The sequence below is a fragment of the Equus quagga genome, chromosome 6 (genome assembly GCF_021613505.1).
Source record: "Equus quagga isolate Etosha38 chromosome 6, UCLA_HA_Equagga_1.0, whole genome shotgun sequence".
Classification (NCBI taxonomy): domain Eukaryota; kingdom Metazoa; phylum Chordata; class Mammalia; order Perissodactyla; family Equidae; genus Equus; species Equus quagga.
The window spans coordinates 89650655-89676894 of record NC_060272.1 but is presented as its reverse complement, the minus strand read 5'-3'; the positions used below and the strand labels follow the sequence as shown (position 1 = coordinate 89676894).

At 35.2% G+C, this 26240-nt stretch overlaps 1 protein-coding gene across 6 annotated transcripts in view; it reads right to left on the bottom strand.

Annotated features, from left to right (window-relative positions):
* Positions 1 to 26240, bottom strand: part of KIF27 (kinesin family member 27) — an 84775-nt gene that overhangs the window by 30612 nt on the left and 27923 nt on the right. For all 6 annotated transcript variants that reach the window (XM_046664341.1, XM_046664337.1, XM_046664343.1 and 3 more), the window contains 6 exons: positions 23331 to 23537; positions 14205 to 14374; positions 13601 to 13716; positions 12151 to 12306; positions 8860 to 9065; positions 5324 to 5521 (listed from right to left, as the gene is read on the bottom strand). In XM_046664341.1, coding sequence (XP_046520297.1) covers positions 5324 to 5521; positions 8860 to 9065; positions 12151 to 12306; positions 13601 to 13716; positions 14205 to 14374; positions 23331 to 23537 — 1053 coding nt within the window. The remainder of the gene's footprint in view (positions 1 to 5323; positions 5522 to 8859; positions 9066 to 12150; positions 12307 to 13600; positions 13717 to 14204; positions 14375 to 23330; positions 23538 to 26240) is intronic.

Genomic DNA, 26240 nt, shown 5'->3' with positions numbered 1-26240 from the left:
TTCCTGGAATATTTGTTCTCCTCCTTACATGGGTCACTTCTTTAGAAGGAGAGATATGGCTAGAAGAAACAAAATTGCCCTAGATAAGAACATGAAAAGTTTAAGTTACAGGCAGAGTTGTATTCCGTAGATTATGCACTCTGACAAAAAAAGTTTTTCCTTTTCCCTAGGCATAGATTTAGAGAGTGCTATGTCTTGTTGGGTTAAGCCAAGGTCTATGAGAGATGAGAAGCTGAGACTCAAAAACCACAAGACTGACAGGCCGGCTTGATCCTCACATTGGAAGAAGGACTGTAACAAACAGACTAGGTTGTTGGCAGTAGAAATAAGGATTGAACAGACTCAAGATATTTAGAAGATATTATCTAAAGAACTTAGTGGTTCATTAGATTTGGGTGATGAGGAAGACAGCAGAGTTAAGGATGACTCCTAAATTTCTAGCTTACCCAAGTGAATAGATTGAAATGTCATGTAAGACACATTGGAAAACTATATTTTCTTCTCCATGAAGGGAGCAGGGAGGGGGAATAGTGGAGAGATAAATAAGGAAGATCATGAACACATCCATAAGACAACTTAATGAATATTTCAATGGTTAGATATATGAATCCAGAGCTCATAGGACAAATCTAGGATTAAGTATTAAATTTGCAAGTTGTTAGAATTTAACTGCAGCTATGGAAAAAGATGAAGTCGCCCAGAAAGAGTACAGAAGATAAGAGGGCAGAGGATACTAATTGTTAGGGAACTGCAAATCAAAACCACAATGAGATATCACCCCATGCCCATCAGAATGGCTATTATCAAAAATACAAGAAATAACAAGTGTTAGAGAGGATGTGGAGAAAAGAGAACCCTCCTACATTGCTGGTGAGAACATAAACTGGTGCAGCCATGATGGAAAACAGTAGGGAGATTCCTCAAAAATTAAGAATAGAACTACCATATGATTCAGCTAGTCCACTTCTCAGTATCTATCCAAAGAATACAAAAACACTAATCTGAAAAGACACGTGCACCTCTACGTTCACTGAAGCATTATTTACAATAGCCAAGACATAGAAACAACCTAAGTGCCCAATGACAGATGAATGAGTAAAGAAGATGTGGGATACACACATACAATGGAATACTACTCAGCCATAAAAAAGATGAAATCTTGCCATTTGCAACAACACTGGATAAACCTTGAGAGTATCATGCTAATAGAAATAAGTCAGAAAGAGAAAGACAAATATCACATGATTTCACTCACATGTGGAAGATAAACAAACAAACACATAAATACAGAGAACAGATTGGTGGTTATTAGAGGGGAAGAGGGGTAGAGGAAGAGCAAAAGAGGTAAAAGGAGGACATTTGTATGGTGATGGATGGAAACCAGACTTTTGGGGGTGAACACGATGTAATGTATACAGAAGTTGAAATCCAATAATGAAGACCTGAAATCTATACAGTGTTATAAACCAAACCTCCAAAAAAAAAGAAAAACAGAGGGCAGAGGCTAGAGCCTTGAGGAATTCCCGTATGTAAAGGACTGATAGTGTAGGATGAGCTAGCAAAGACAGAAAGTAAGCAATCAGAAAGAGAAAAAAACAAGGAGAGAATAATTTCACAAAGGCAAATACTTCACAAAGGAGAAAATATTTCAAGATGGAGCAAGTGGTGAACTATGCTGGATGCAACTGAGGGGTTAAGATAAGGACGTTAGTGACAGAGAGTACTAGTGAACTTCTCAAGGGCTTTGAAGTGGACAGTGAGCCAGGAGTCACAAGCCAGACTGGAGAGGATAAGAGAATGAATGGAAACAGAGGAAAGAGAAAGAAATGCAGTAACCTTTTCCAAGAATTTTGGTTATAAAGAGAAGAGAGAGAGTGTAGTATAAAGTTGAAGGAAGATAATTTTAGGATGAGAAAAATCTAAGATGTTTAAAGAATCTAGGAGAAAAGTAAAAGTTGAAAATATAGGAGAAAAAAGAATTAAATGAGATAAAGCACATAAGTGCTTAGCATAGTACTGATTGAAGACAAATACTCAATAAATGTTAACTACTGCTACGAAAATAATTATCATTATTATTAAAATTGAGTAACTCAAAGAAATTAAGAAAGCAATTCCATTTACAATAACATCTAAAAGAATAAAATATCTGGGAATAAATTTAGCCAAGGAGGTAAAAGACTAGTAAAACTGAAAATTGTAAACCATTGCTGAAAGAAATTAAAGAAGACCTAAGTAAATGGAAAGACACTCCATGCTCATGGATATGAAAACTTAACATTGTCATGATGTCAATACTATCCTAAGAGATCTACAGAGTCAATGCAATCCACATCAAAATTCCAATGGCCTTTTCTGCAGAAATGGAAAAATTGATCCTTAAATTCATATGGAATTGCAAGGGGCCTCAAACAGCCAAAACAATCCTGAAAAAGAAGAACAAGGGGCTGGCCCCGTGGCCAAGTGGTTAAGTTCACACACTCTGCTTTGGTGGCCGAAGGTTTTGCCAGTTCGAATCCTGGGCACAGACATGGCACTGCTCGTCAGGCTATGTGGGGTGGCATCCTGCATATCACAGCTAGAAGAACCCACAACTAAAAATATACAACTATGTACCAGGGGTCTTTGGGAGAAAAAGGAAAAATAAAATCCTTAAAAAAAAAAAAAAAACAACAAAATTGGAAGACTTACCTCCCAATTTCAAAACTTACAACAAAGCTAAGTAATCAAAACAGTGTGGTACTGGCTTAAGGACAGATATATAGACAAATGGAATAGAATTGCGAGTTTAGAAATAAATCCATAAATCTATAGTCAATTGATTTTTGACAAGGGTACCAAGTCCATTCAATGGGAAAAGAACAGTCTCTTCAACAGATGGTGCCAAGACAACTGGATTTTCACATGCAAAAGAATGAAGTTGGACCCTTACCTCACACCATATACAAAAATTAACTCAAAATGGATCAATGCCCTAAATATAAGAGCTAAAACTATAAAATTCTTAGGAGAAAACATAGGGGTAAATCTTCATGACCTTAGATTTGGCAATGGATTCTTTGATATGACACCAAAAGCATAAGCAACAAAAGAAAAAATAGATTAATTGGACTTTATAAAAATTAAAAACTTTGGTGCATCAAAAGATATTATCAAGAAAGTTTAAAGACAACCTACAGAATCAGAAAAAACATTTGGAAGTCACATATCTGATAGTTTAATGTCCTGAATACATAAAGGACTCCTATAACTCAACAACAAAGACAAACAATCTAATTAAAAAGTAGACAAGGAACTTGAATAGACATTTCTCCAAAGAAGATATATACAAATGACTAATAAGCAAACGAAAAGATGCTTGACATCATTAGTCATTAGAGAAATGCAAATCAAACCCACAATGAGATACAACTGCACATGTACTTGGATGACATAGAAGAAGGAAACAAAATCAGTGTTCGTGAAGATGTGGAGAAACTGGAACCCGTGTACACTGAAGGTGGGAATGTAAAATGGTGCTGTTGCTATCGAAAACAGTTAGTAGTTCCTCAAAAAGCTAAACACAGAATTACCATATGACCCAGCAATTCCACTACTAGGTATTTCAATTCTAAAGGAATTGAAAGCAAGGACTTGAACAGTTACTTGTATCTGCCAATGTTTATCGCAATATTATTCACAATAGCCAAAAGGTGGAAACAACCCAAATGTCTATCAACAGATGAATGGATAAACAAAATGTGGTACATGCATACAATGGAATATTACCCAGCCATAAAAAGGAATGGAATTCTGATACATGCTACAACACGGATGAACCTTGAAAACATTATGCTAAGTGAAATAAGCCAGACACAACAAATATTGTATGATTCCACTTTTATGAAGTATCTAGAATAGGTAAATTCACAGAGACAGAAGGAGATTAGAAGTTACCAAGGGCTAGGGGGAAGGTGGGAATAGGGAGTTATTGCTTAATGGTTAGAGTGTCTGTTTAGGGTGATGAAAAAGTTTTAGAAATAGGTAGTGGTGATCGTTGCACAACATTGCGAATGTAATTAATGTCACTGAACTGTACACTTAAACATGATTAAAATGGTAAATTTCATGTTATATATATTTTATCACAACTTATAAAAATTAATAATGTAATATACCAAAATCCACTGAATTGTACACTTTACATGAGTGAATTGTATGGTATGTGAAGTGTATCTCATAAAGCTGTTACAAAAAAAAAGAATCAGGGGCCAGCCCCATGGCTAAGTGGTTACGTTCACACACTCCACTTCAGCAGCCCAGGGTGTCACCAGTTCCGATCCTGAGCATGGACCTAGCACCGTTCATCAAGCCATGCTGAGGCAGCATCCCACATAGTAGAAATAGAAGGATCTACAACTAGAATATACAACTATGTACTGGGGTGCTTTGGGGAGAAGAAGAAAAAAAAAGCTTGGCAACAGATGTTAGCTCAGGGCCAATCTTCAAAAACAAAAGAATCAGTAACTTGGCTTAACTGCTCTTTAAAGACCCTTTCATCACTAAATTCTGTGATTTCTTTTTTAAGTTCTGAGAATAGATTATATTCCAAAATTTAAAATCCAGGAAATCTCCAATTATGTTCCAAGCCTTGGATTTGGCTTAACATTTCAAGAGAACGGAGCCTAGGAGCCTAGTACATAGTGCTAGATAAGTGTTTGTTATTGTCGTTATTGTGATCATTATCATCTTCTTCTTCAAAAGAGCCCTGTGAGGCAAGTATGATTAAGGCCATTTTAGATAAGAATAAACAGATTCAGAGAGGGTAAGTGATTTTCTCAAAAAATGATCCAGCCAAGAACTGAGAGCTGGGATTTGAACCCATGCTAGCCTGGCTCCATGGCCCAGGCTGACACCACCAGTTCTTCCCCAGCCTAATCCAGTCTATAGAACTGCTGTGCATACAGGTCTCATCACTCTTCTGCTCACTATGAATGAGATGGTACCATTTTACCTTGCACTATGTATGACAGAGCACTCTGAAAATGGGAAATCTTATTCACGTTAGATATCTTTTAGAAAGTCAGCTTTATATATTTATAGTTTTGACAGCCTCAACTAAAGTTAAGGTGCTAGCAGAGAAATTATCACTGCGCTTTGGTCTTTTGTGAAGTCAAAGCCTTCAAGACAGTACTCAGAATTCAATAAATGGGTTTTACTACATAGATGAACAAAGCTTTAAAGTGAATGAAGACAGCAGCCCAGGACAGGCCAAGGTTAGATACCTCACACGCCAACCGAATCAAGCATTATTATGCTTAGCAGGAAAGTAGGACAATATTACTTTGATTTTTTGTTGATCCTGCTTAATTTCTGCATCCAGTTGCTTCCTTTTTTCATTTTCTTCTCGAAGTCTTTTTTGCAGCTGTATCTTTTGATATTTCATGTGATCTACATTCTGCTCTAGTTCATTAGCACGTTTCTCATTTTGGATCGACAATGATGCCAATTTCTTACTATTTTGTTGCTTCTTCTGTAAGACCTGGGATCATATGGGATATTTCAAAATGAAAAACTACATCTCTCATAAACTTTTCATTCAATGGCAAGGGTAGGCATTTTGCCTCGATTTTAACTTATTTTTGATACATTCACACTTGTTTTCTACATTTTTACTTTTACAACTAGGCAACCATCATACTTTTCACTAGATATAAAGAATGATCATTCTTCCTGATGCAGACAACCAAACAGAACAAAATCAGTCTCTGCTTTTTTTATTAATGAGCAATTTAAAAATATTATGTGTACATGATAAAAATTAAAACATAAAACTGACCACATATTTTTAAAAACTCTCTCTTATCTCAGACCCCTAATCTTCCTGTCCTGCTATTTCTTAAATATTATTCCAGAAATAATTTACATGCATTCAAATAACTTCATATATATTCCAGATAGGCTACTCTTTCACATAGATGTGTTCCTTCTATGTGACTGCATAGTATTCCACTGTGCACCTCTTTTATATCCAGCTATAGCCTAAATCATTAATCCTGAGTTAAGATGATCAGAATCAATACCATTTTCCCTGAGAGTGACCAAACATTATAATTACTATTTTAACTACCTTAAATAAAGCTTCTCCTCATCTAGCTAAGCTTATCTATAGAGAGCATTAAAAATTTGTGAACATTTTTAAAGGGTTTACACTACTAATATAAAATATCAGAGTGTTCCAATTGAATCCTGATCAAACAAACAAACATATATCAGACTTGTATTATGTGCTTTAATATTGCACTAAGTAACTCTTAGGTGGCATAAAAATTTAAGGAAAGGTTATTTGTAAATTATGCAGATTATAATTAATTATTTCCTTCATCTTGCAATAAATTGTTGACATAAACACATCTTATTTTAATTAGACTAAGTATTCACAGAGCTATCATAGCTCAGAGCAGGGCTCCTCAAAGTGTGCTCTGTGGACCAGTACTAGTCACAGACTCGTTGTCAGCCTGTACCACTAAGCTCACTATTAGATTCGGCTGACATTGGTTTCATGCAGGACTGTTCTGAAGGAAGCTGTACTCTCATTTACCTTTATCTTGTCACAGACCAACAATGAACAATGTGCAAATGGACTACTTTGTGGACCACTGGCTTGGAGGCCACAGGCCTCTGCACTTTTCCATGCCTGGATTTGGACATTGGCTTTGCCACTTACTTTTGAAAGTAATTGCAACACTGGAGCATTTTAGTGTCTTTTTCCACATAATGTTGAAAACATCAGTATGAGTACTGATAATCTTATTTAAAAGTGAGATAGGTTGTCATTGTCTTTTGCACTTATTCTAGATGCTCAAAAGTGCACCTCTGTTAGCATTAGCATACTAATGGAGCATATTACTCTCTCTATATATCTAAAGACATATAGAATAGAGAGTTCAGATTTTTAAAAATTAAAAAAATTTTAAGTTTTAAAAACTAAAATAACTTTATACCAATAAAAACACTAGTATTTCAATATTTAAAAATGGTAAGAAATGTTAAGAGTGCTGACAAGCATTACTGTCATCATAACTATGTGACTCTGAATGAATTATTTTACCTTTCTAAACCTTAGCTTCCTCATTTGTAGAATAAGGTAAAATACTCACTTCAAAGGATTAAATAACGATTAAATAATATATATAAAACATCTGGTACGCATATAGCACTTTGTAGACTTAACAACTGGTAACTATTGTCTATCTCCTCATCCCCACCACCATCCTCATCGTCTTAGTCATTCCCATCCCCATCAAGGCACAGAAATTTCTAAAACTACATGGGAACCTTGTTTCAGTTCTCTGTTGTATGAGATGTTTTTTGAGCTTAATTAAACTCTGTGTCTTCTTTCCCTTCCTCATTAGTACCCTTACCAGAAAAGGATATGCAGCAAGAAACATGGAAAACAAAAAGAACATCGTAATTCCCAAACCCTATTACAAGTGTTCATTTAATCTTTCAATCTCAACCATTTTAGTTGTGCGAGATATAGAACATACAAAAATAATCTTTGCTAAATCCACAAACAAGGCTTAAGCTATAGATGTATATGATAAATATAATAACCTCCTTAGAAAAACAATAATCCCAGTTATTACTTATTAATATGTATAAAAATTACAATCAGAACTGAAGCTAGGATATAAAACTATGAAATTATAAATAAAATTTCATAATAAACACAAAGGAAAAATCTTAATTGTTCTTTTCTACTAATGTTTTATTAAAATGACTACTTTGTTAGACACCGCAGCCTCAATTTAAAGGGTCAAGAAGTGAAAAAGAATCAATCCCAAGACTTTGCTGTGAATTGCTAAGTGAAAATATGTATTCTGAAAATAAGTATTCTGAAGGAAAGTAGAAAGTGTGACATACACTACCACATGTCCTCCTTTAAGCAGTTCAAACACTAAAGTCATATTATTTTAACTTGTTGACTTGAGAGGCTACTTAGGTAAAACATTGTAGTGGAGATGTCCAGATGTTTGAGGAGGCATTAAAAACCCTAGGAGTAGGGACTTTTTGGTCTGTTCACCTCTGCATTCCCACCTGGAAAAGGACCTGGTGCACAGGAGGTGTGCAGTGAACAGCTACCTTGTTGAAAGAAAATAACTGTGGCAGTTTCAAAAAGAAATAAATAATGCTCTGAACAGGTTAACTACAATTCCATTCTACCTACAGTGGAAACAATATGAAAGCAATAGATTATGGATGAAAAGAAAAGGAGAAGGCATTCTGGCAAATTCATTATCATCAGACTAACAAAGCAGTCTGACCATCCCAAAAGCATCTGAAAATGGCTTCATTACACAAAATCTCTCTGTAATGGAATATTTCTCATAGAATAGAACTTTTAATTGTAGCTATTTCCGAGGTTATAGCTAAATCCAGCATTAGGAGATTAAGAATGATACGTAGTTAAGTTATTAACCTTTATTAAAGCAAGCAGTTATGGTTTCAGAAAAGTGAAATAGTTACCATTTGTTGAGTGTCTACAAGGTGCCATGTACGTACCAGATGTTTTATATGTATTATTTAATCACTAGTTAATCTTCCGTCCTCCAGAAAAGGAAAATATTTCTGTGGTTATCTTTATTTCTTAGTAGATGCTTTTTGATAAAGATATTAAATTAATAAACTTCTTGAATGAAGAAATATACTACCCAGATTGAAGGTATATAAACCTACCAGCACACTGGAAAAGAAAAGTTGCCATCCAGTTTCTCTTGCTAGTAAAAACAGAATCCTACTTCTTTCCTAACCAGGTACAAAAATCCTCAAAAGCAGGAAGCCTTAAATAAGTTTTCTCAAATACATTTTTTAAATTACCTGGACTCTTAGCTTTGCAGCATCCATCTTTTTACGGAACTCCTTCTGTAATTTTACTTTCAAAGCAGCATCAGAAAGATCTTTGTTTTCCAGTTCCTGTAGCTGCTTTTGTGTTTCAGTTAATTCCAGTTTCGCCTGTTCTGCTTCGTGCTCAAGTTTTGTTACTTTCAGAGAATACTGTTTGCTTACAGACTTGGCATCATTACCTTAACCATAATAATAACAGTAATAATAATTATAAATTATGTAAAAAAGAAAAACTAAGTAAAACATCAAAAACATAACAATGCTGTACTCTTAAAAATCCACCTGGGCAGTATAACTATTTAAGGCATAGCACTAAAAACCCAACTGTCCCCACCCATCCCCATCAAACACAATTTGCCACCTGGCCTCTTAATAATGAGTTCCTTAATGACTGTCCCCATATGGTGCCATTCAATCATCTCATTGGTTCATCTTTTGTGTTTCAGTGTGACATTTCTACTGAATTTGCAGTTTAGCTTTGCTGGCATCAAACTCCAGTTAAGTAGGATGTTTGAGATGATTCTTTGGCCTCTTGCTTACTACACTTTGGCTTCCTGGTCCCCATAATCTGTCTCTTTGAATTCTTTTTTTTTTTTTTAACTATTATGAAAAATTTTCACTATATAAAAAGTAGGGAAATAATATAATGAATGCTCATCATTCAGATTCAAGAGTTATCAAGATTTTGCCATAGTTGCTTCATCTATGCCTTTTTCCTTTTGTTTTAATTTCCTTAAAAATTGTAGAGCCAGCCCCAATGGCCTAGTGGCTAAATTTCAGCGTGCTCTGCTTCAGTGGCCTGGGCTCAGTTCCTGGGCACAGAACCACACCACTTGTCTAGCAGTAGCCATGCTGTGGCAGCAGCTCACTTAGAAGAACTAGAAGGACTTAGAACTAGAATACGCAACTAAGTACTGCAGCTTTGGGCAAAAAAATAAAAATAAAAGAAGAAGATTGGCAACAGACATTAGCTAGGGAGAATCTTTCCCAGCAAAAAAAACTGTCAACTAATCCCAGATGTCATACCATTTCATCTATACATACTTCAATAGGCATCTATACAGAATATGGACCTAACCAAAAAGTCATTGCCACACCTAACTAACAATGTTAATACCCATCAGTCCCTATTCAGACTTCCCAAATTGTCTCAAAATGTCTTTTATAATTGGTTTATTTTAATCACGATCCAAACAAGGTCCACCAGACATCTGATTGTTGAGTCTCTTAAGAATCTTTTAATCTAGAGCTGGCCCCCTCCTTTTTCATTCCACTGAACTTGTTAAAGACGAATTCTTTTTAAATGCTTTTCTTATGAATATTTAGAACATAGAGAAAAATAGGATTAGGTATTTCCATATCTTTTCATTCTAAGCCCAGCTATGAGCCTGAAAACTTGGTTTTGATTTGTTCTGAATAGTCAACTGTTCTTGAACTAAACTAGCAAACTCATGGCAGTGGGAAATCAGATTCTAGAGCTCATGGGATGAATAATCGCCGGGGACAATTTGTCACACTGCTATACTGAAAATCTCTTAATTTTTTAATAAAAAGGAGTTATCAAACTAAATGCACTGTGAGTTGTCTTCTGCCTCTACAACTCTATGATTTTGACTGACTTTAAAATACATACAACTATTATATTTTAATGAATCTAAGATCCATAAATTGTTCAACACACCAATATTTTATGAACCACTAAGAAAAAAAATACAATGCCAATTACACCATGATTAAATGCTAAGATACTATTGATTGTAAGATGCATCTTGATTTCAGAGATTAAAATGTGAAAAAAATGTGTAATAGAATTGATGAAATGCAGTATACTTGTCACTGTTACTGCTGATTAAAGCAGCTGCTATTGGGGAGAAGTCGTCAGTGGAAGGGCTTTGAAAAGCACACACTGACCCTTTTGCTAGTCACCATCTCTAAGATCTTTAAGAAAGCTCCAAACTGCCCTTGGTTCTAATGAGCAAGAAGAGGACCTTCTCTGCATAAGTTGAGGTATTCTCCATTTTAAGGCAATCAGGATAGGTAGACCAGCCTCAAAGTTGTGCTTGTTTAGTGAGATATCCCATGGTGGGATAATCTACCAGAAAGAAAATCATCTATTCCAGAGCGGTAAATATCCTCAACTTCCACAGGCAGTACCCTGAAATCTTGAGGATGGAGAAGTTATTTAAACCCATAAATCAGTTCCTAGATACTCATAAGAGAGGTTTACTGGCATTGATCCTGCCTATAAGGATAGTCAAACTTAAACACCTGGGATAATTGGAGCTGGGATGATGCACAGCATATACCTCACTAGGAATGAGGAAGGAAAACACTTTGGGACTGCAGTTAGGGAGAGGAGGTTGAGAAAGGAGGACCGAAGCCCAGAAAGCAAGCTTGCAGGGAAGAGGAAGGAAGTGGGAAGGCAGGTTTCCCCTTGCTGGCAGAGGAGTTGGGACTCATCATAATTCATGTAGTTTGTGTGTGATTGTGATTATTGCCTTGGGCTTGAAAAAGAGGAAGACAATATTTTCTTCAGTTCCCCTAAATGTGACCAGTGAGTTGTTTTTCATTGGAGTTGAAAAAAAGAAATGCTGGTGTCTCTTATTCCTTCAATCCTTTACTGAACTTCAAAGTAGTCAAGATTCACACTTTAGTATATTAGGGGAGAAAAAAATCCAAAAACCCTGAGATGTGCTTTTTAAGGCAAGTCTAAAGTAGCTGAAGGTGAGGAGATGAGGTACATACGCCCAACCTGGCCGAATTTGTGACTAAGGGGAAGAGCTAAAAGCTTGGCTACGAGAACAGCTCTCAAAGACAACTCCTTACATCTTCAGAAAAATAAAAATTATCTATATTTAAAATACAAAGTTTACAATTAATGTTAAAAATGAACTAATTCAGAAAATGAATTCTAACAATTTAAAATAAATTACTGTTGAAATGAGTTAGAAAAACATCTCAGACATATTCCCAGATGCCTAGTATAATGTTTCTTAAAAAGTGGCAAAAAACATTAAGTGCCAGAATTTCAGCACAACACAGAGTTCACACTGGCTAGAACAATTCATAGATGAAATTCCAAAATAAGAAAATTCTTTTGATAACTAACCTCACATATTAGCTCTAAAACACAGCTTGTTACACCAAATTACAAGCTACACTGGATAGTCCTGAGCATCAAAAACTAAAGTAAATGTTACAACATTAGATGCAACATTAGAAGCTTTTCTCTCTCATATAAGCTGGTTGATAGCATACTATTACCTGTTTTTAGTAATTCTTTAATCAGATCTTCCTTCATCTTGATATTAATTGTAAGTTCTCTCATTTTTTGTTTAGCTTCAGTAAGTATGAGTTCTGAATTCCTTAATTTTTGCAAATTCAACTCCTGACTCTCCTGGAGATAGTCAATCTGTAAATCTTTAAAATAAAAGAAACAAAACTGAGAAATAAAACAATCTGCTCATAAAATATTCAGCAGAAGTAGAGTTAAAAAGAAAAGCAGACACAGAAGCAGTCTAGAGACAGCAGAGGAAGGGACAAACAGAAGGGGAGAGAGAGAAAAAAAATACACAGCAGTTGAAACTGGTTCTCTAGCTTACAGCAAGTCTTCCTTTCCTTAAAATATATAAATGTTTTAGTCATATCTTGTAGGTTCTGAGATACAGTTTTTCATCGCCCTTAGATATTCTGCAATTTCAGCTTTTCTTTAACCTGAGTTATTTAAGAAAAGTGTAAAATCTCCAGGTGGGTAGAAGGTTGAATTTTTTCCTACTAACTTGTAGTTTAATCGTAATCAGAGAACAGACTACTCAGAGTATGGTCCAGCACTGTTTGTTACTATCCTAGACCAGAACATAAATCAACTATGTCAATGTTTTAGTTCAGCTGCTATCTTTTTTCATAGCAAGACATCCTCAATGAAGAAACTAGTGCACTGATCTACCTTCTGGACTAAGTTTCTTACCTGGTTGTAGACCAGTAACAAACAGTTCAAGGATGGCTGCTTGAGGAGCACCAATCTACACTATTTATACACGTTTTATTTGTTTTATTTGTGACATATAGTCAATTTTTTGTTAATATTACATGCATAGGATCTTAAAAAGATGCTATTATCAACGTGTAGGACTTATTTATCATGTTATTTATCTTCTCTATACTCTTATTTTTTGTTTTGACCACTCATAGGCCAAGAGAAATGAGTTAAAATCTCCTACTACAGTTTTTGCAACATAAACATTTTTGATGCTGTTATTTAATGTACAAAAATTCTCATCAATTGTGTACTAGAACATTATGAGCACCCAGTATACTAATTTGGCTCCAATGCCAAATACATCACTGATGGTAGGCATGTGTGCCAGTGAAGCATAAAATAGACACTTAGTAAATTACTTAAGATGTATTTTAAAGTAGTGAAGAGTACAATGTATATCAACTCAGGTTTGAATATAAAATCCTCATTCTGAAAGATTTAGCTACAACTCTAGCCAGAACTGATTGGTGGAAAAATTTTTTTATCAAGGAATAAAAAATAGTGAAAAATTAGAGGTACAACAGAGAACATAAAGGACATTCTATCAACCAGGAAAACACTCCCACCAAGCTCCCATCTTTGAGAATTCCTAAATGCTTCTTAAATTATTGACCGAAGAAAAAGAGAAGTGTCTTACAAATATTAGATCTAAATTACTTGAGAAAGTGTGTGTACCTTCATTCCCCAAACTTGACTTTTGTGTTTGATCCTGAATATCATTCAACTCAACAAGAGAACAGACAGACCCTGGCTTTTTGAATGGCTTTTGAATCCATGGGTGACTTCTACATCTAAAAAAAAGAAAAATTAAGATCAAAGGTAAGTTGTCTACGAATGTTTTCTAATCTGCCCTCAAATAAGTTTCCCCAAAAAGTGACAGTAATGTTAAAAAAGCATTATATAAAACAAATAGAATTTTACTAATATTCCTCAAAATAAAAGGATGCCTTGCCCCCATGTTGGATCTAGTGGAAAATTCATCCTGTTTGTTGCCACTGTGGTAGCAGAATCAGAAAATCCAAAAATGTTCTCTCTGAAAATTAAAATCTAACAACTACAAAAGCTCTAAAAGCAAAATTATTTTTCAATTGTAAGACTGATGACTTGTGGTCAAATACTGGTTTCGTAACACATTAGTTGACAGTACATTTAGCAAAAACTACCTGCTCTTATATTAAATGGAAAAGATACACTTTAACGAAAAAAACAAAACCTACTTCTGTATACATTTATTGTATCATATAACTATGTTTATTAAATCAGTCTATATTTAACATACCTAATTTCAGACTTCTCTTGGCCTTCTGATTCTTCATCATCACTGTTATCAGAAAATTGGCAGTGGAGGACTTCATCTTGTTCTTCTATGTGACCCAGCAGCATCTGACTTCGTGTTCGAAATCCAGCAACTACTCGATCCAGAGAGTACACAGAAGGACTCGTGTAGACCTTACAAGTGATTCCCCCACCCAAAAACAAAAAAAGTGATTTTTAAATGTCTATTTTTATCCTATTACTCAAAATGTTTTTTAAGAGGCTATTAAATAGGTACTCATATGGCTTCTCTGGAGAATTCTACCAACCATTCAAAGAAGATTTAATACCTATCCTTCTTAAACTATTCCAAAAAAACTGAAGAAGATGGAATGCTTCCTAACTTATTCTGTGAGGCCAATGTTACCCCGATACCAAAACCAGAGAGAAAAATACAAAGAAAGAAAATTACAAGGCAATATCCCTGATGAACATAGATGCAAAAATCCTCAACAAAATATTGGCAAATTGAATACAGCAATACATTAAAAGGATCATACACCACGATCAAGTGGGATTTATGCCAGGGATGCAGGAATGATTCAACATCCACAAATCAATCAATGTATATACCACATTAACAAAATGCAGAATAAAAATCATATGATCATCTCAATAGATGCAGAGAAAGTATTTGAGAACATCCAACATACATTTATGATAAAAACTCTCAATAAAATGGGCATAGAGGAAAGTACCTCAACATAATAAAGGCCATATATGACAAACCCACAGCCAATATCACACTTAATGGTGAAAAACTGAAAGCCATCCCTCCAAGAACAGGAACAAGACAAGGGTGCCCACTCTCGCCACCCTATTCAACACTGTACTGGAGTTTTAGCCAGAGAAATTGAGCAAGAAAAAGAAAGAAAAGATATCCAAATTGGAAAGGAAGACATAAAACTCTTGTTGTTTGCAGATGACATGATTCTATATATAGAAAATCCTAAAGAATCCACCAAAAAAACTAGCATAAATAATCAACAACTACAGCAAAGTTGCAGGGTAAAAAATCAACTTACAAAAATTAGTTGCATTTCTATACACTAATAAACTAGCAGAAAGAGAAGTTAAGAATACAATTCCATTTACAATTGCAACAAAAAGAATATCTAGGAATAAATTTAATCAAGGAGGTGAAAGACCTATATACTGAAAACTATAAGACATTATTGAAGGAAATCAAAGAAGATATAAAGAAATGGAAAGATATTCCATGCTCATGGTTTAGAAGAATACACATAGTTAAAATGTCCATATTATCTAAAGTAATCTAAAGATTCAGTGCAATCCCAATCAGAATCCCAATGACACTCTTCACAGAAATAGAACAAAGAATCCTAAAATTTATATGGAACAACAAAAGACCCCAAATAGCCAAAGCAGTCCGAGAAAAAGGAATAAAGCTGAAGGCATCACATTACCTAACTTCAAAATATACTACAAAGCTATAGTAATCCAAACAGCATGGTATTGGCACAAAAACAGACACAAAGATCAATGGGACAGAACCGAAAGCCCAGAAATAAAACCACACATCTATGGACAGCTAATCTTTGACAAAGAAGCCAAGAACATACAATGGAGAAAGGAAAGTCTCTTCAATAAATGGTGTAGCAAAATTGGATAGGCACATGCAAAAGATTCAGAGTAGACCATTATCTTACACCACACTCAAAAATTAACTCAAAATAGGGGCTGGCTTGGTGGTGTAGTGGTTAAGTTCGTGCGTTCTGCTACAGCAGCCTGGGGTTCGTTGGTTTGGGTCCCAGGCACAGACCTACACAGTGCTCATCAAGCCATACTGTGGTGGTGTCCCACATACAAAACAGAGGAAGATTGGCACAGATGTTAGCTAGCGACAATCTTCCTCAAGCAAAATGAGGAAGATTGGCAACAGATGTTAGCTCAGGGCCAATCATCCTCACCAAAGGAAAAAAAAATTACTCAAAATAGATTAAAGACTTGAATGTAAGACCTGAAACCATAAAACTCCGAGAAGAAAACAGAGGCAGTACACTCTTTGACATCAGTCTTAGCAGCATCTTTTCGAATACCATGTCAACTCAGGCAAGGGAAACAAAAGAAAAAATAAACAAATGGGACTACATCAGACTAAAAAGCTTCTTCAAGGCAAAGGAAACCAGGAACAAAAAAAAAGACAACCCACCAACTGGGAGAAAATATTTGCAAATCATATATTTGATAAAGGGTTAATCTCCAAAATATATAAAGAACTCATACAACTCAACAACAAAAAAATTAAACCACCTTACCAAAAAATGGGCAGAGGATATGAACAGACATTTTTCCAAAGAAGATACATAGATGGCTGACAGGTACATGAAAAAGATGTTCAACATCACTAATCATTAGGGAAATGCAAATCTAAACTACAATGATATATCACCTTACACCTATTAGAATGGCTTCAATTACCAAGACAAAAAACAACAAATGTTGGAGACAATGTGGAGAAAAGGGAACCCTCATACACTGCTGGTGGGAATGCAAACTCGTGCAGCCATTATGGAAAATAGTATGGAGATTTCTCAAAAAAATTAAAAATAGAAATACCATAGGACCCAGTTATCCCACTACTGGGTATTTATCCAAAGAACTTGAAATCAAAAACTCAAAGAGATTTATGCACCCTTACATTCATTGCAGCATTATTCACAATAGCCAAGATCTGGAAGCAACCCAAGTGCCCAACAACCAATGAATGGATAAAGATGATGTGGTGTGTATGTATATATATATATATATATATATATATATATATATATAGAATGGAATACTACTCAGCCATAAAAAAGATAAATCGTCTCATTTGCAACAACATGTATGGACCTTGAGAGTACTACGTTAAGCAAAATAAGCCAGACAGAGAAAGACAAACACTGTATGATTTCATTTATATGTGGAAGATAGACACATAGATAAAGAGTACAGATTAGTGGTTACCAGAGAGGAAGGGGGTGGAAGGGTAGGCGAATGGGGTAAAGGAGCACATATGATGGATAAAAATTAGACTATTGGTGGTCAGCATGATGCAGTCTACACAGAAACTGATACATAATAATGTATACCTGAAATTTACACAATGTTAAAAGCCAATATAACCTCAATAAAATAATTTTTTTAAAAAAGAGGCTATTAGGTACTTTTTTTTAAAGATTGGCACCTGAGCTAACACCTGTTGCCAATCTTCTCTTTTTCTTCTTCTCCCCAAAGCACCCCAGTACATAGCTGTATATTCTAGCTGTAGGTCTTTCTGGTTGCACTACGTGGGATGCTGCCTCAGCATGGCTTGATGAGCAGTGCCATGCCCACACCCAGGATCCAAACCAGCAAAACCCTGGGCCACCGAAGCAGAGTGCAGGAACTCAACCACTCAGGCATAGGGCTGGCCCCTAGATAGGTGCTCTTAAACTAGCCAACCGCTAAAAGTATGCATTCCCCCCAAAAAAAAGTCAAAATTCATGTCACAATACTATTGTGCCTCATGGACACACACTTCCTTCAGAATCTACAAAGCTCTTCTATCTTCAATTATAGCTTCACGGAAAATAGTATGCAAAAATGAAACCAAAGAGACCCATGAGTGAAAACATCACAGTGCTTAAACGAGCACACGCACTCCCCAACAAATGTGAAGCCAATATACAATGTAACAGGAGGCAAGTGTTCCCCAGCACTCCAATCTTTCCAGTTCCGAACACTTGGAGAACTGTGGTGTTGCTGCTAACGGTCTGCATCCCCCTCCAATCCACATCTCACCACATGAAGAAATTCAGAGTCATCGCCACTCCCTCTGCGAAGGCAAAATACTCCCAATTTGGAAATCCGAATGTATCTACTCACACTTTACATGTAGTGGTTAGGGATGGCTGAATTAATGCTCTAAGTGACATACTTAATATGTATTGTAGGATAAATAGATTTTCATGGGCTAGCCTGGGAATTTTCTATATTATAACATGCTTCTATGGGCAATGCACCTTAAGTTCTCAAAAAATGACCTTGGAAAACAATAAAAATGAATTAGAAATTGGCTTTAAACTTTTATTCTAGTTTTGTTACCAAATATTTCCTTTTTCACCACCTCTCTGTAACCAAACCTCAGGGTAATTTATCAAAAAAGGTAAATAATAAAATCTTAGAGGGACATTCAATTTATTAACATAAATCATTATACGCTATTAAAATTATAACATACAGTAGAATGTATATATCACATGGTGTTCAAAATTCAATTGATGTAGGTCCCTCACGTACCCCACCCCCCACCCCCGAAAAGCCTACCTGGTACTAAAGATTTCTTGATACCTAATTGTTGTGCCTCCACTGTTGGTCACTTAATAAGACCATCTGTCATGTCAACACCATGATGAATGAGGGGCAAAGTTCTCTAGGTGGGCTCCCAATTCTAAGGTAGGAGCTATGGGGGAGGGGAATTATTTACAGAATAACCAACTCAAGAAGTATTTATTTAACAAGTACAATGTACCCAGTATGGACATTTTGCCCCATAACTGACAGGCATCAAGGTTTCTCTTTGTCAGGGGGGTGGAAATTATTTCAGGAGCAAATAAAACTTTTGTTCAGAGTCAAACTTCGTTCTTTGGGACTGTAATTTGCTTTTAAAATTTCTTTTTTACAGAGAAAACCAAATGTCCCAGCTAAATAATGAACACTAAATAAATTCTGCCACAGTAACACTTAGCGAATTAATTCTTTAACAGTCATTCCACCCAACACAATGGTTCTTTGCCCCTTCCAGGCTCGTAAAGCCTGTAGGCTGGCCCCTTCCTACCTAGGTGTTGGGTCCTGCTTCCCTTCAGTTGCTTCTGCATTCCACAGCTCCCAATAGGGATATTTTAGCATTTTCAACCACACCCCAGATAGTATTGATCACAATATAAGTACTCAAATAAGCTGATTAATAATTCAAATAACTGAGGTGTATACAACTAGAAGCTAATTTTTTAATCTAACCCTTTTTTCCTAGAATTACATAGCCATAAGTCTAGACAGAACTTTAAAAGTTACTGAGTTCAACTATTCCTCCCAGTTGGACCCTCTTCTGTAATATTGCAGATTATCATGTAATCTCTGTTGAAACAAATTCACTGTGGGGGCCCTCACAAGGCCTGGGGCCTCTCATATCATCTTTGGCAGTTCTTACTAATATGCCCTTCTTTATATTCCCTTAGCACTTCTCATTGGTCCTAATTCTAGAGACAAAGGCTAACGATAATGATAAGCCTTCAAATATCTGACAACAGTCATCATACCCCCCCCCCGAATCGGACTAAATTTAGAATTACTTCAGATTTTCCCCAAGATCCTTCAGCAATTTGGTTGTTCTCTGAAAATAATCTAATTTGACTTAAAGTGTTGTACTCAGACCTGAACATAATATTCTAAATCGCCATACAGTAAGACAACCTCCTCTCTCTAGTGATGCATTTGATTTTGTTTCATCAGATGTGCTGCAATTTTGCTTAACTCATTCACCATAGATTGTGGCTTTCACATATTTAACTTTGTAGTTTCAACTGAGAGTTCTGCAAAAGGTCATGAGATGTAACATGCCACCTTGCTACTGTGAAGCTGGTGCATTCTGCTGGAATGAGTTGCCTAGCTAGCAAAGGAACCCGGTCAAAGCTCAGCAGACACAACTCTTGTGTTCTGTTGTGTTCGCTCTTCACCACAAGCAACTATGCATGCAAAGAGGTACTTAAATAATAAAAATAAAAAATAATTCTTTTGTGAGAAAAAAATGGCCTTTGTGTGAAAGATAAAAACTTAGTGAAAACGGAAAAAGCTGTTAACCTACAGTGTGGGATTATGCAAAGAAATTTTGTGACTCAACAAAAATGTAATTCATTCAGGAAAAAGCAAAAATATTTTACAAATATTTCCACTTTTGTGAATTCAGAGACTTAAGGGATATTTTTAAAAATCTTCTGAAGAATATTTTGGTTGGTTTTCTTAGTACACATTATGTCAAGTACTGAAAGTAACATTATTTACCTATTGCTTTTATTTCCTTTTCATAATACCGTATTACATCAAATCTAAAATGCCATCAACTGTAAGACACACCATCATTTTTACACCAAGAAAGAAAAAAAGCTGTCAAATTATGACATGTTGTCAATTGTAAAACGTATCCTTCCATTAAAGATGATAAAACATAAAAAAAAAGTGAGTCTTATAATCAATGAAATATGGTAGATTTTCATCAGCATTTACAGTATTATAGTAAACTTAAGTGATGACTGGGACCACCTTGAATTTTTTTCTTTCCAAAGTGCCTTTTTAGTATGTATAACATGACTCTTGGCTTTAATTATATTGATATTTACCATGTTAAGAAAGCAGAAAAAAAAAGCTAGATTTTTTTCTTTAACTTTAAATCAAGATTCGATTCTGCATTTTATCAGATGAGTTTTTGATATCTATTGAGACAAATGAATTTCTTCTTTTGTCCTATTAATTTGGTAAGTAATACTAATACTTTTCCTTTCATTTACCTGTACACTATCTAGCTGTGAGGGGTGATTTCTTTAGCATTTCTGCAGAAGTGGATATGTCCCGTAATTCCATTTTGGTGTTTAACTTTTCAGATTAAAAGATAGTTGAAAACAAATGTGCAACAACAGAAAAAAGTACACAATGGTATGCTCTTACTATAAATATTATTCAGCCATTAAAAATGACATATTATAGAAGAATATTTGATGACTATCAAATGTTCATGATATATTAAGTGAGAAAAGCTAGTAATGAAAGTGTATGTATAAATATAACATAAATAATACTTTTAAAATAAATAAGATCTTTTCACTCTTTCCCTCAGTATGTAAGAAATAAAATCGCTTTCTGTAATTAACTTAAAAACTGATTAAGCCATTTTCCCCCCTTTTCCTTTGAAAGTATTCTAAGTTGAGGAAATATTCTCTTCTCAGACTATTTTTACCTCAAGAAAATATTAGAGCTAAACTCTAAAAGAAAATATTAGAGCTGGAAAACCTTAGCTAGACTTCTGCCCAGGAGACAGAAATCCAAGAGAAAATGAAATGGTATTTCAGATGTCCTCTTTGGCTTAATTTAGCTAGTTTTGGTATTCAGTATGAAACCTTCCCCTCACTCTTAGCACAATGGAACAGCAAATAGGACTGAAACACAGCTTGTCAGGCTGAGTCCTCCCATGCAAGCCTGCCTTTTCATGTCTGCTGCAGTACCCAGGCCAAGCAAGGGAGGTGGCCAGGATTCCTGGACACACAGTAGCAGCAAGAGAACCCTCCAAACTGCTGAGCATATGACTTTTGCATCTTCTTCCTTTTTCCCTTCTTTTAGTGGCTAGCAGGGTTCTTTTGGGGTAGAAGGAAAATTTTAAGAATGAAACAAAACTAAGAATCTGCTAAGTTGGAACAATAAGCGTGGAAGTCTTTATTCCAGTCACGTGTGTTTCAAGTCTAATCAAACAACTAGAGATAAGAACAGAAGGGCCCAACCCTTCTCAAGAGCCCACGTAGCTCTATCTCCTCAAAGAATGTATGTATATATGTGTGTGTGTGTGAGTGCCTAGTAAAAACGAGAAACAGAGACTGAGAGAGAGAATAAATATGTATAACTTTCGTAATCAGGAAAAAAGCCAAATGTTATTTTTTAAACTAAAAGAATGGACAGAAACAGGAAATTCTTTCACATTACTAGCCAATAGTAAAAAAACCTTATATATAGAAGACTTGATATATAACATAATTATTAAGTTGAATTAATAGATACCAAATTTGAATCCTGTGAAGAATTCATCTCTCTTCCCAAATGTTCTACGAAAATTTACTAAGTACTCAACCACCTAAAGAAAATGCCAATAATTCTACAAAGTAAAACTGAAATTAATGATAACAATGGTTTAAATTTTAGAATCCAGCCACTCAAAATTGAAAACCACAGAGGGAGGGAGCATCCATCTCACTCTGAGGCACTGAGCCTGGGACGTGGCATCCATAGACGTGTGTTCAGGACGCAGTGTGCCCAGCAATTTCAGAGTCACCGGCTCATGCAAATCCTCTACACACCACAATGTTTCTCCCATTCTGACAGATAAGGAACCTGAAGCTCACACAGGTTTAGTCATACATCCAGGCCTAAACAAGAGAGCTGGTGTTCACACTCCAGCCTGTCTGATTGCAAAGTCTATGATGTCTCTCATATTTCTTATCCCTTGGACTGTAACCACCACAAAGATCTCAAACAAATCGTTTCTCTTCACAAAATTAATAAACAGAAACCAAAATTCATAAATCTGCTAATTAGTCTTTTCCATAGCAGAGATTCCTTGATGATTTTTCAAGAGAAATTTCTGTGCATATATTTACCCATACACACACACATATTTATAAATAAATAAATATTAAAACAAAACCTCATACTAATCTTTATACAGTCTTGATTATGTCAGCTTGGCAAGACTGAATAATACATAAATATAATTTTGAAAATAACAAGACAGACCAAATGAGTTGAATTAAATACTCTCCACCTCATCTCAACTTGGTATGGTTAAAGAAAGAAAAAAATTCATAGAGATATCAATCTTAGTCATGTTGGAAAATATGATGCCAGAGAATACCTTTTTCTTCTTGATGAATGTAGACATTATCTTCAACTATTCCTTCCAAATATAACTATACATTTTCCTGTTTATGAATTTTTTATTAAAAAGAAACATAGGGCCAGCCCCGGTGGCCTAGTGGTTAAGTTCAGCACTCTCCACTTCGGCGGCCCAGCTTCGGTTCCCTGGTGTGGACCTACACCACTCTCTTAGCAGCCATGCTGTTCTGGAGGCCCAAATATTCAAAAATAGAGGAAGACTGGCATGGGTGTTAGCTCATAGTGAATCTTTCTCAGCCAAAAAAAAGAAACATAATTAAAACAAAGACTAATCACAAAAGTCTATGAAACCAAACAGAAAAAATCCTGCTGAGACTGTACAAACACACTATGATATTATATATCATATTTTTAAAATCTCAAAATAAGAAAGAGGTTAATGTTTAGACTTTACCTTCCTGGAATCTGATCTTGCTGGGATATAAATACAATGCCCCAAACGAGTATCAAATGGTGCAGTATATGGTCTCTCTTCACATATCCTGGCATCTGGCCCATCTCCACAAGTTTCCTTAGCCGAAGAAGTCATTGACAGGTTAAGTTTTGTTAGTTCTTCACTCAGTTGATCCACAAGAAGTTGTTGTTCTATTATTTTTTCATTCTTTGTAGAAGAGAGATGAGAATTTTAAAAATAGAGAACCTCAGTACATGTGTAGATAATGATTAACAATAAATAGTACATTGACCAAAATCACAACTACCTTAACAGTACAGTAAAACCTCATTTATCCAAAGACTAGTCTTCTGGTGTTCACAAGTATCTAGGATTGTTCTGACTGGTAAAAACTTTTGAATAGTAAGCAGCAATAAACACAGCCTAAAGAGTTAAATACCCAAAGAAAATGCCCCACCCACTGTGAGTGGTTGGTTTGCTAACCTGAAACACTCTGATTAGCTGATCTTTACAAAAGTTTGGACTTTCTGAGTGAAATCCAAGAAGCAACAAGAGACAGGAAAGTTGAAAAGAGGAGAAAGAACTGCAAACAGCAGAGGCAGCAACAAAGGAGACAGAAAGTGGTAACAGGTGCAGTGAAATGAAAGCCTTTACTCAGTGAAAAAGAAAGCCAAAAACACAAAGAGAGAGAAGATAGGCAACTGATAGTCCTGGGAGAAAGGAGAAACTGGAAATCAAAGGCAGAACAAATAGTACATCAGGAGAGTGAGAGAGAGAGAGAGTGTGTGTGTGTGCACATGGGGTTTAGGTTTTTACGTATCCTCTAAAGATAATTTTTGAAGTATGTCTAATTCAGAAAGCTCTAACATCAATCTTTGTTTTACAACAACAAAATTATGTACACAAGAAATTGTCATTCGTCTTAACACTCACATGTACTACAATGTTCAAATAGGAAAAAAATCAAACCCTGAAGTTTCACTGTGTTAATGCTGAGCTATAAAAACCTTATTAAAAAGTCAAGTGTTCAGATAATTAAAATATACAAAACCAACGGTATATAAGTTGGGGGTGGGTTGTTAAATGAAGTCCTTATATTGTCTGGGAAAAGGGTAAAAATACCAATTAATATTAGACTGTATTAAGTCACAGGGGCATCGTATACTCTCTGAAATAACCACTAAAAAGGAGAACAAAAGTACAACTTCTAAGCTAATGACGTAAAAAAAGAAAAAGAAAATATACAAAATTATCCAAAAGAAGGTAAGAAAAGAGAGAAAAAGGAACATAAGAGCACATAGGATAAGTAAAAAAGCACAATGGTGGGATTATAACTGAAGTATAATAGCAATTATGTTAAATTCATAATCATAATTCATAACAATAAACGAAGCAATTCAGATAAAAAGATAAGACTGTCAGAGAGGACTGTAAAATTATCTAACCTGCTGCTTACAAGAAATACAACTAAAATAGACACAGAAAGATTAAAAATAAGATGGAAAGAGAGACACCATGTAATTATTAATCAAAAGAAAGCTGACACGGCTATATGAATATCAAAGTAAACTTTAAAGCAAAAAACATTAGAAGAGATAAAAAAAGTAAAAATGATAAAAAGGTCAATTCACCAGGATGATGTAACAATTCTACATTTCTATGTACTTAATAATTGGTTTCAATATATATAATGCAAAAATTGTCCGTACTTCATGGAGAAGTAAGACAAATCCAAAATTTTAACATCACTCTAAATTACTGATATAACAAAAAAAACTCAGAGGGCTGGCCCCGTGGCCTAGTGGTTAAGTTTGTGCACTCTGCTTTGGCAGCCCAGAGTTTCTCCAGTTCAGATCCTGGGCGCGGACATGGCACCACTTGTCAGGCCATGCTGAGGCAGCAACCCACATGCCACAAGTAGAAGGACCCACAGCGAGGATATACAACTATGTACTCGGGGGATTTGGGGAGAAAAAGCAGGAAAAAAAAAAAAAAAGAGATTGGCCACAGTTGTTAGCTCAGGTGCCAAACTTTAAAAAAAAAAAAGACTCATAAAGGTGAGTAAAAATAAAGATATGAGTAACAGAATTAACAGCACCCAATGAATGCAGAATACATATTCTTTTCAAGCCCATCTGTAATATCTACAAAACTGGTCTTATGCTGACCCATAAAGCAAGTTTCAACACATTCAAAGGACTGAAATCCTATGGACCACAATGCAATTAAGCTAAAAATTGATAAAAAGAAATCCTCCATGTGTTAGAAATAAAACAACTATATAACCCATAGGTCAAAGAAAGAAAGTCATAATAAAAAAAGAAAATATTTTGAGCTGAATGTAGAATTCAGGTAAAGATAAGCTTAGGAGGAAATACATAATTTTAAAGGCATATATTCTAAAAGAAGAAAGGCTAAAAATCAATGAACTAAGCATCCACCTAAAGAACTTAGAAAGACAGCATAAGATTGCCCTCCCCAAAAAAGCAGAAAAAAATTAAATAGGGCAGAAATTAATGAAATAGTATACAAATATATTCTAGAGAAGATCAACAAAGTCAAGAAATGCCTCTTTGAAGAGACTAATAAAATTGATAACCCCCTAGAGAAGTTGATCAAAGAAAGAAAGAGAAGGTACAAATGACCAGGAATGAAAAAGGAGATAGCACTATATATCCAAAGACATTAAAGAGATAAGAGACTATCATAAACTTAGGCCAATATATATGAAAACTTAGCTATACAGTGGTCAGATTCTTGGAAAAATAAACCTTATGAAAACGAGGGCAAAAAGAAAATATGATTGAATTCATAATCAAAATGTGCTCACAAAGAAACATTACAGTCTCAAATACTTTATAGGTGAATTCAACCAAACATATAAGAAATAACACTAATTTTTCACACATT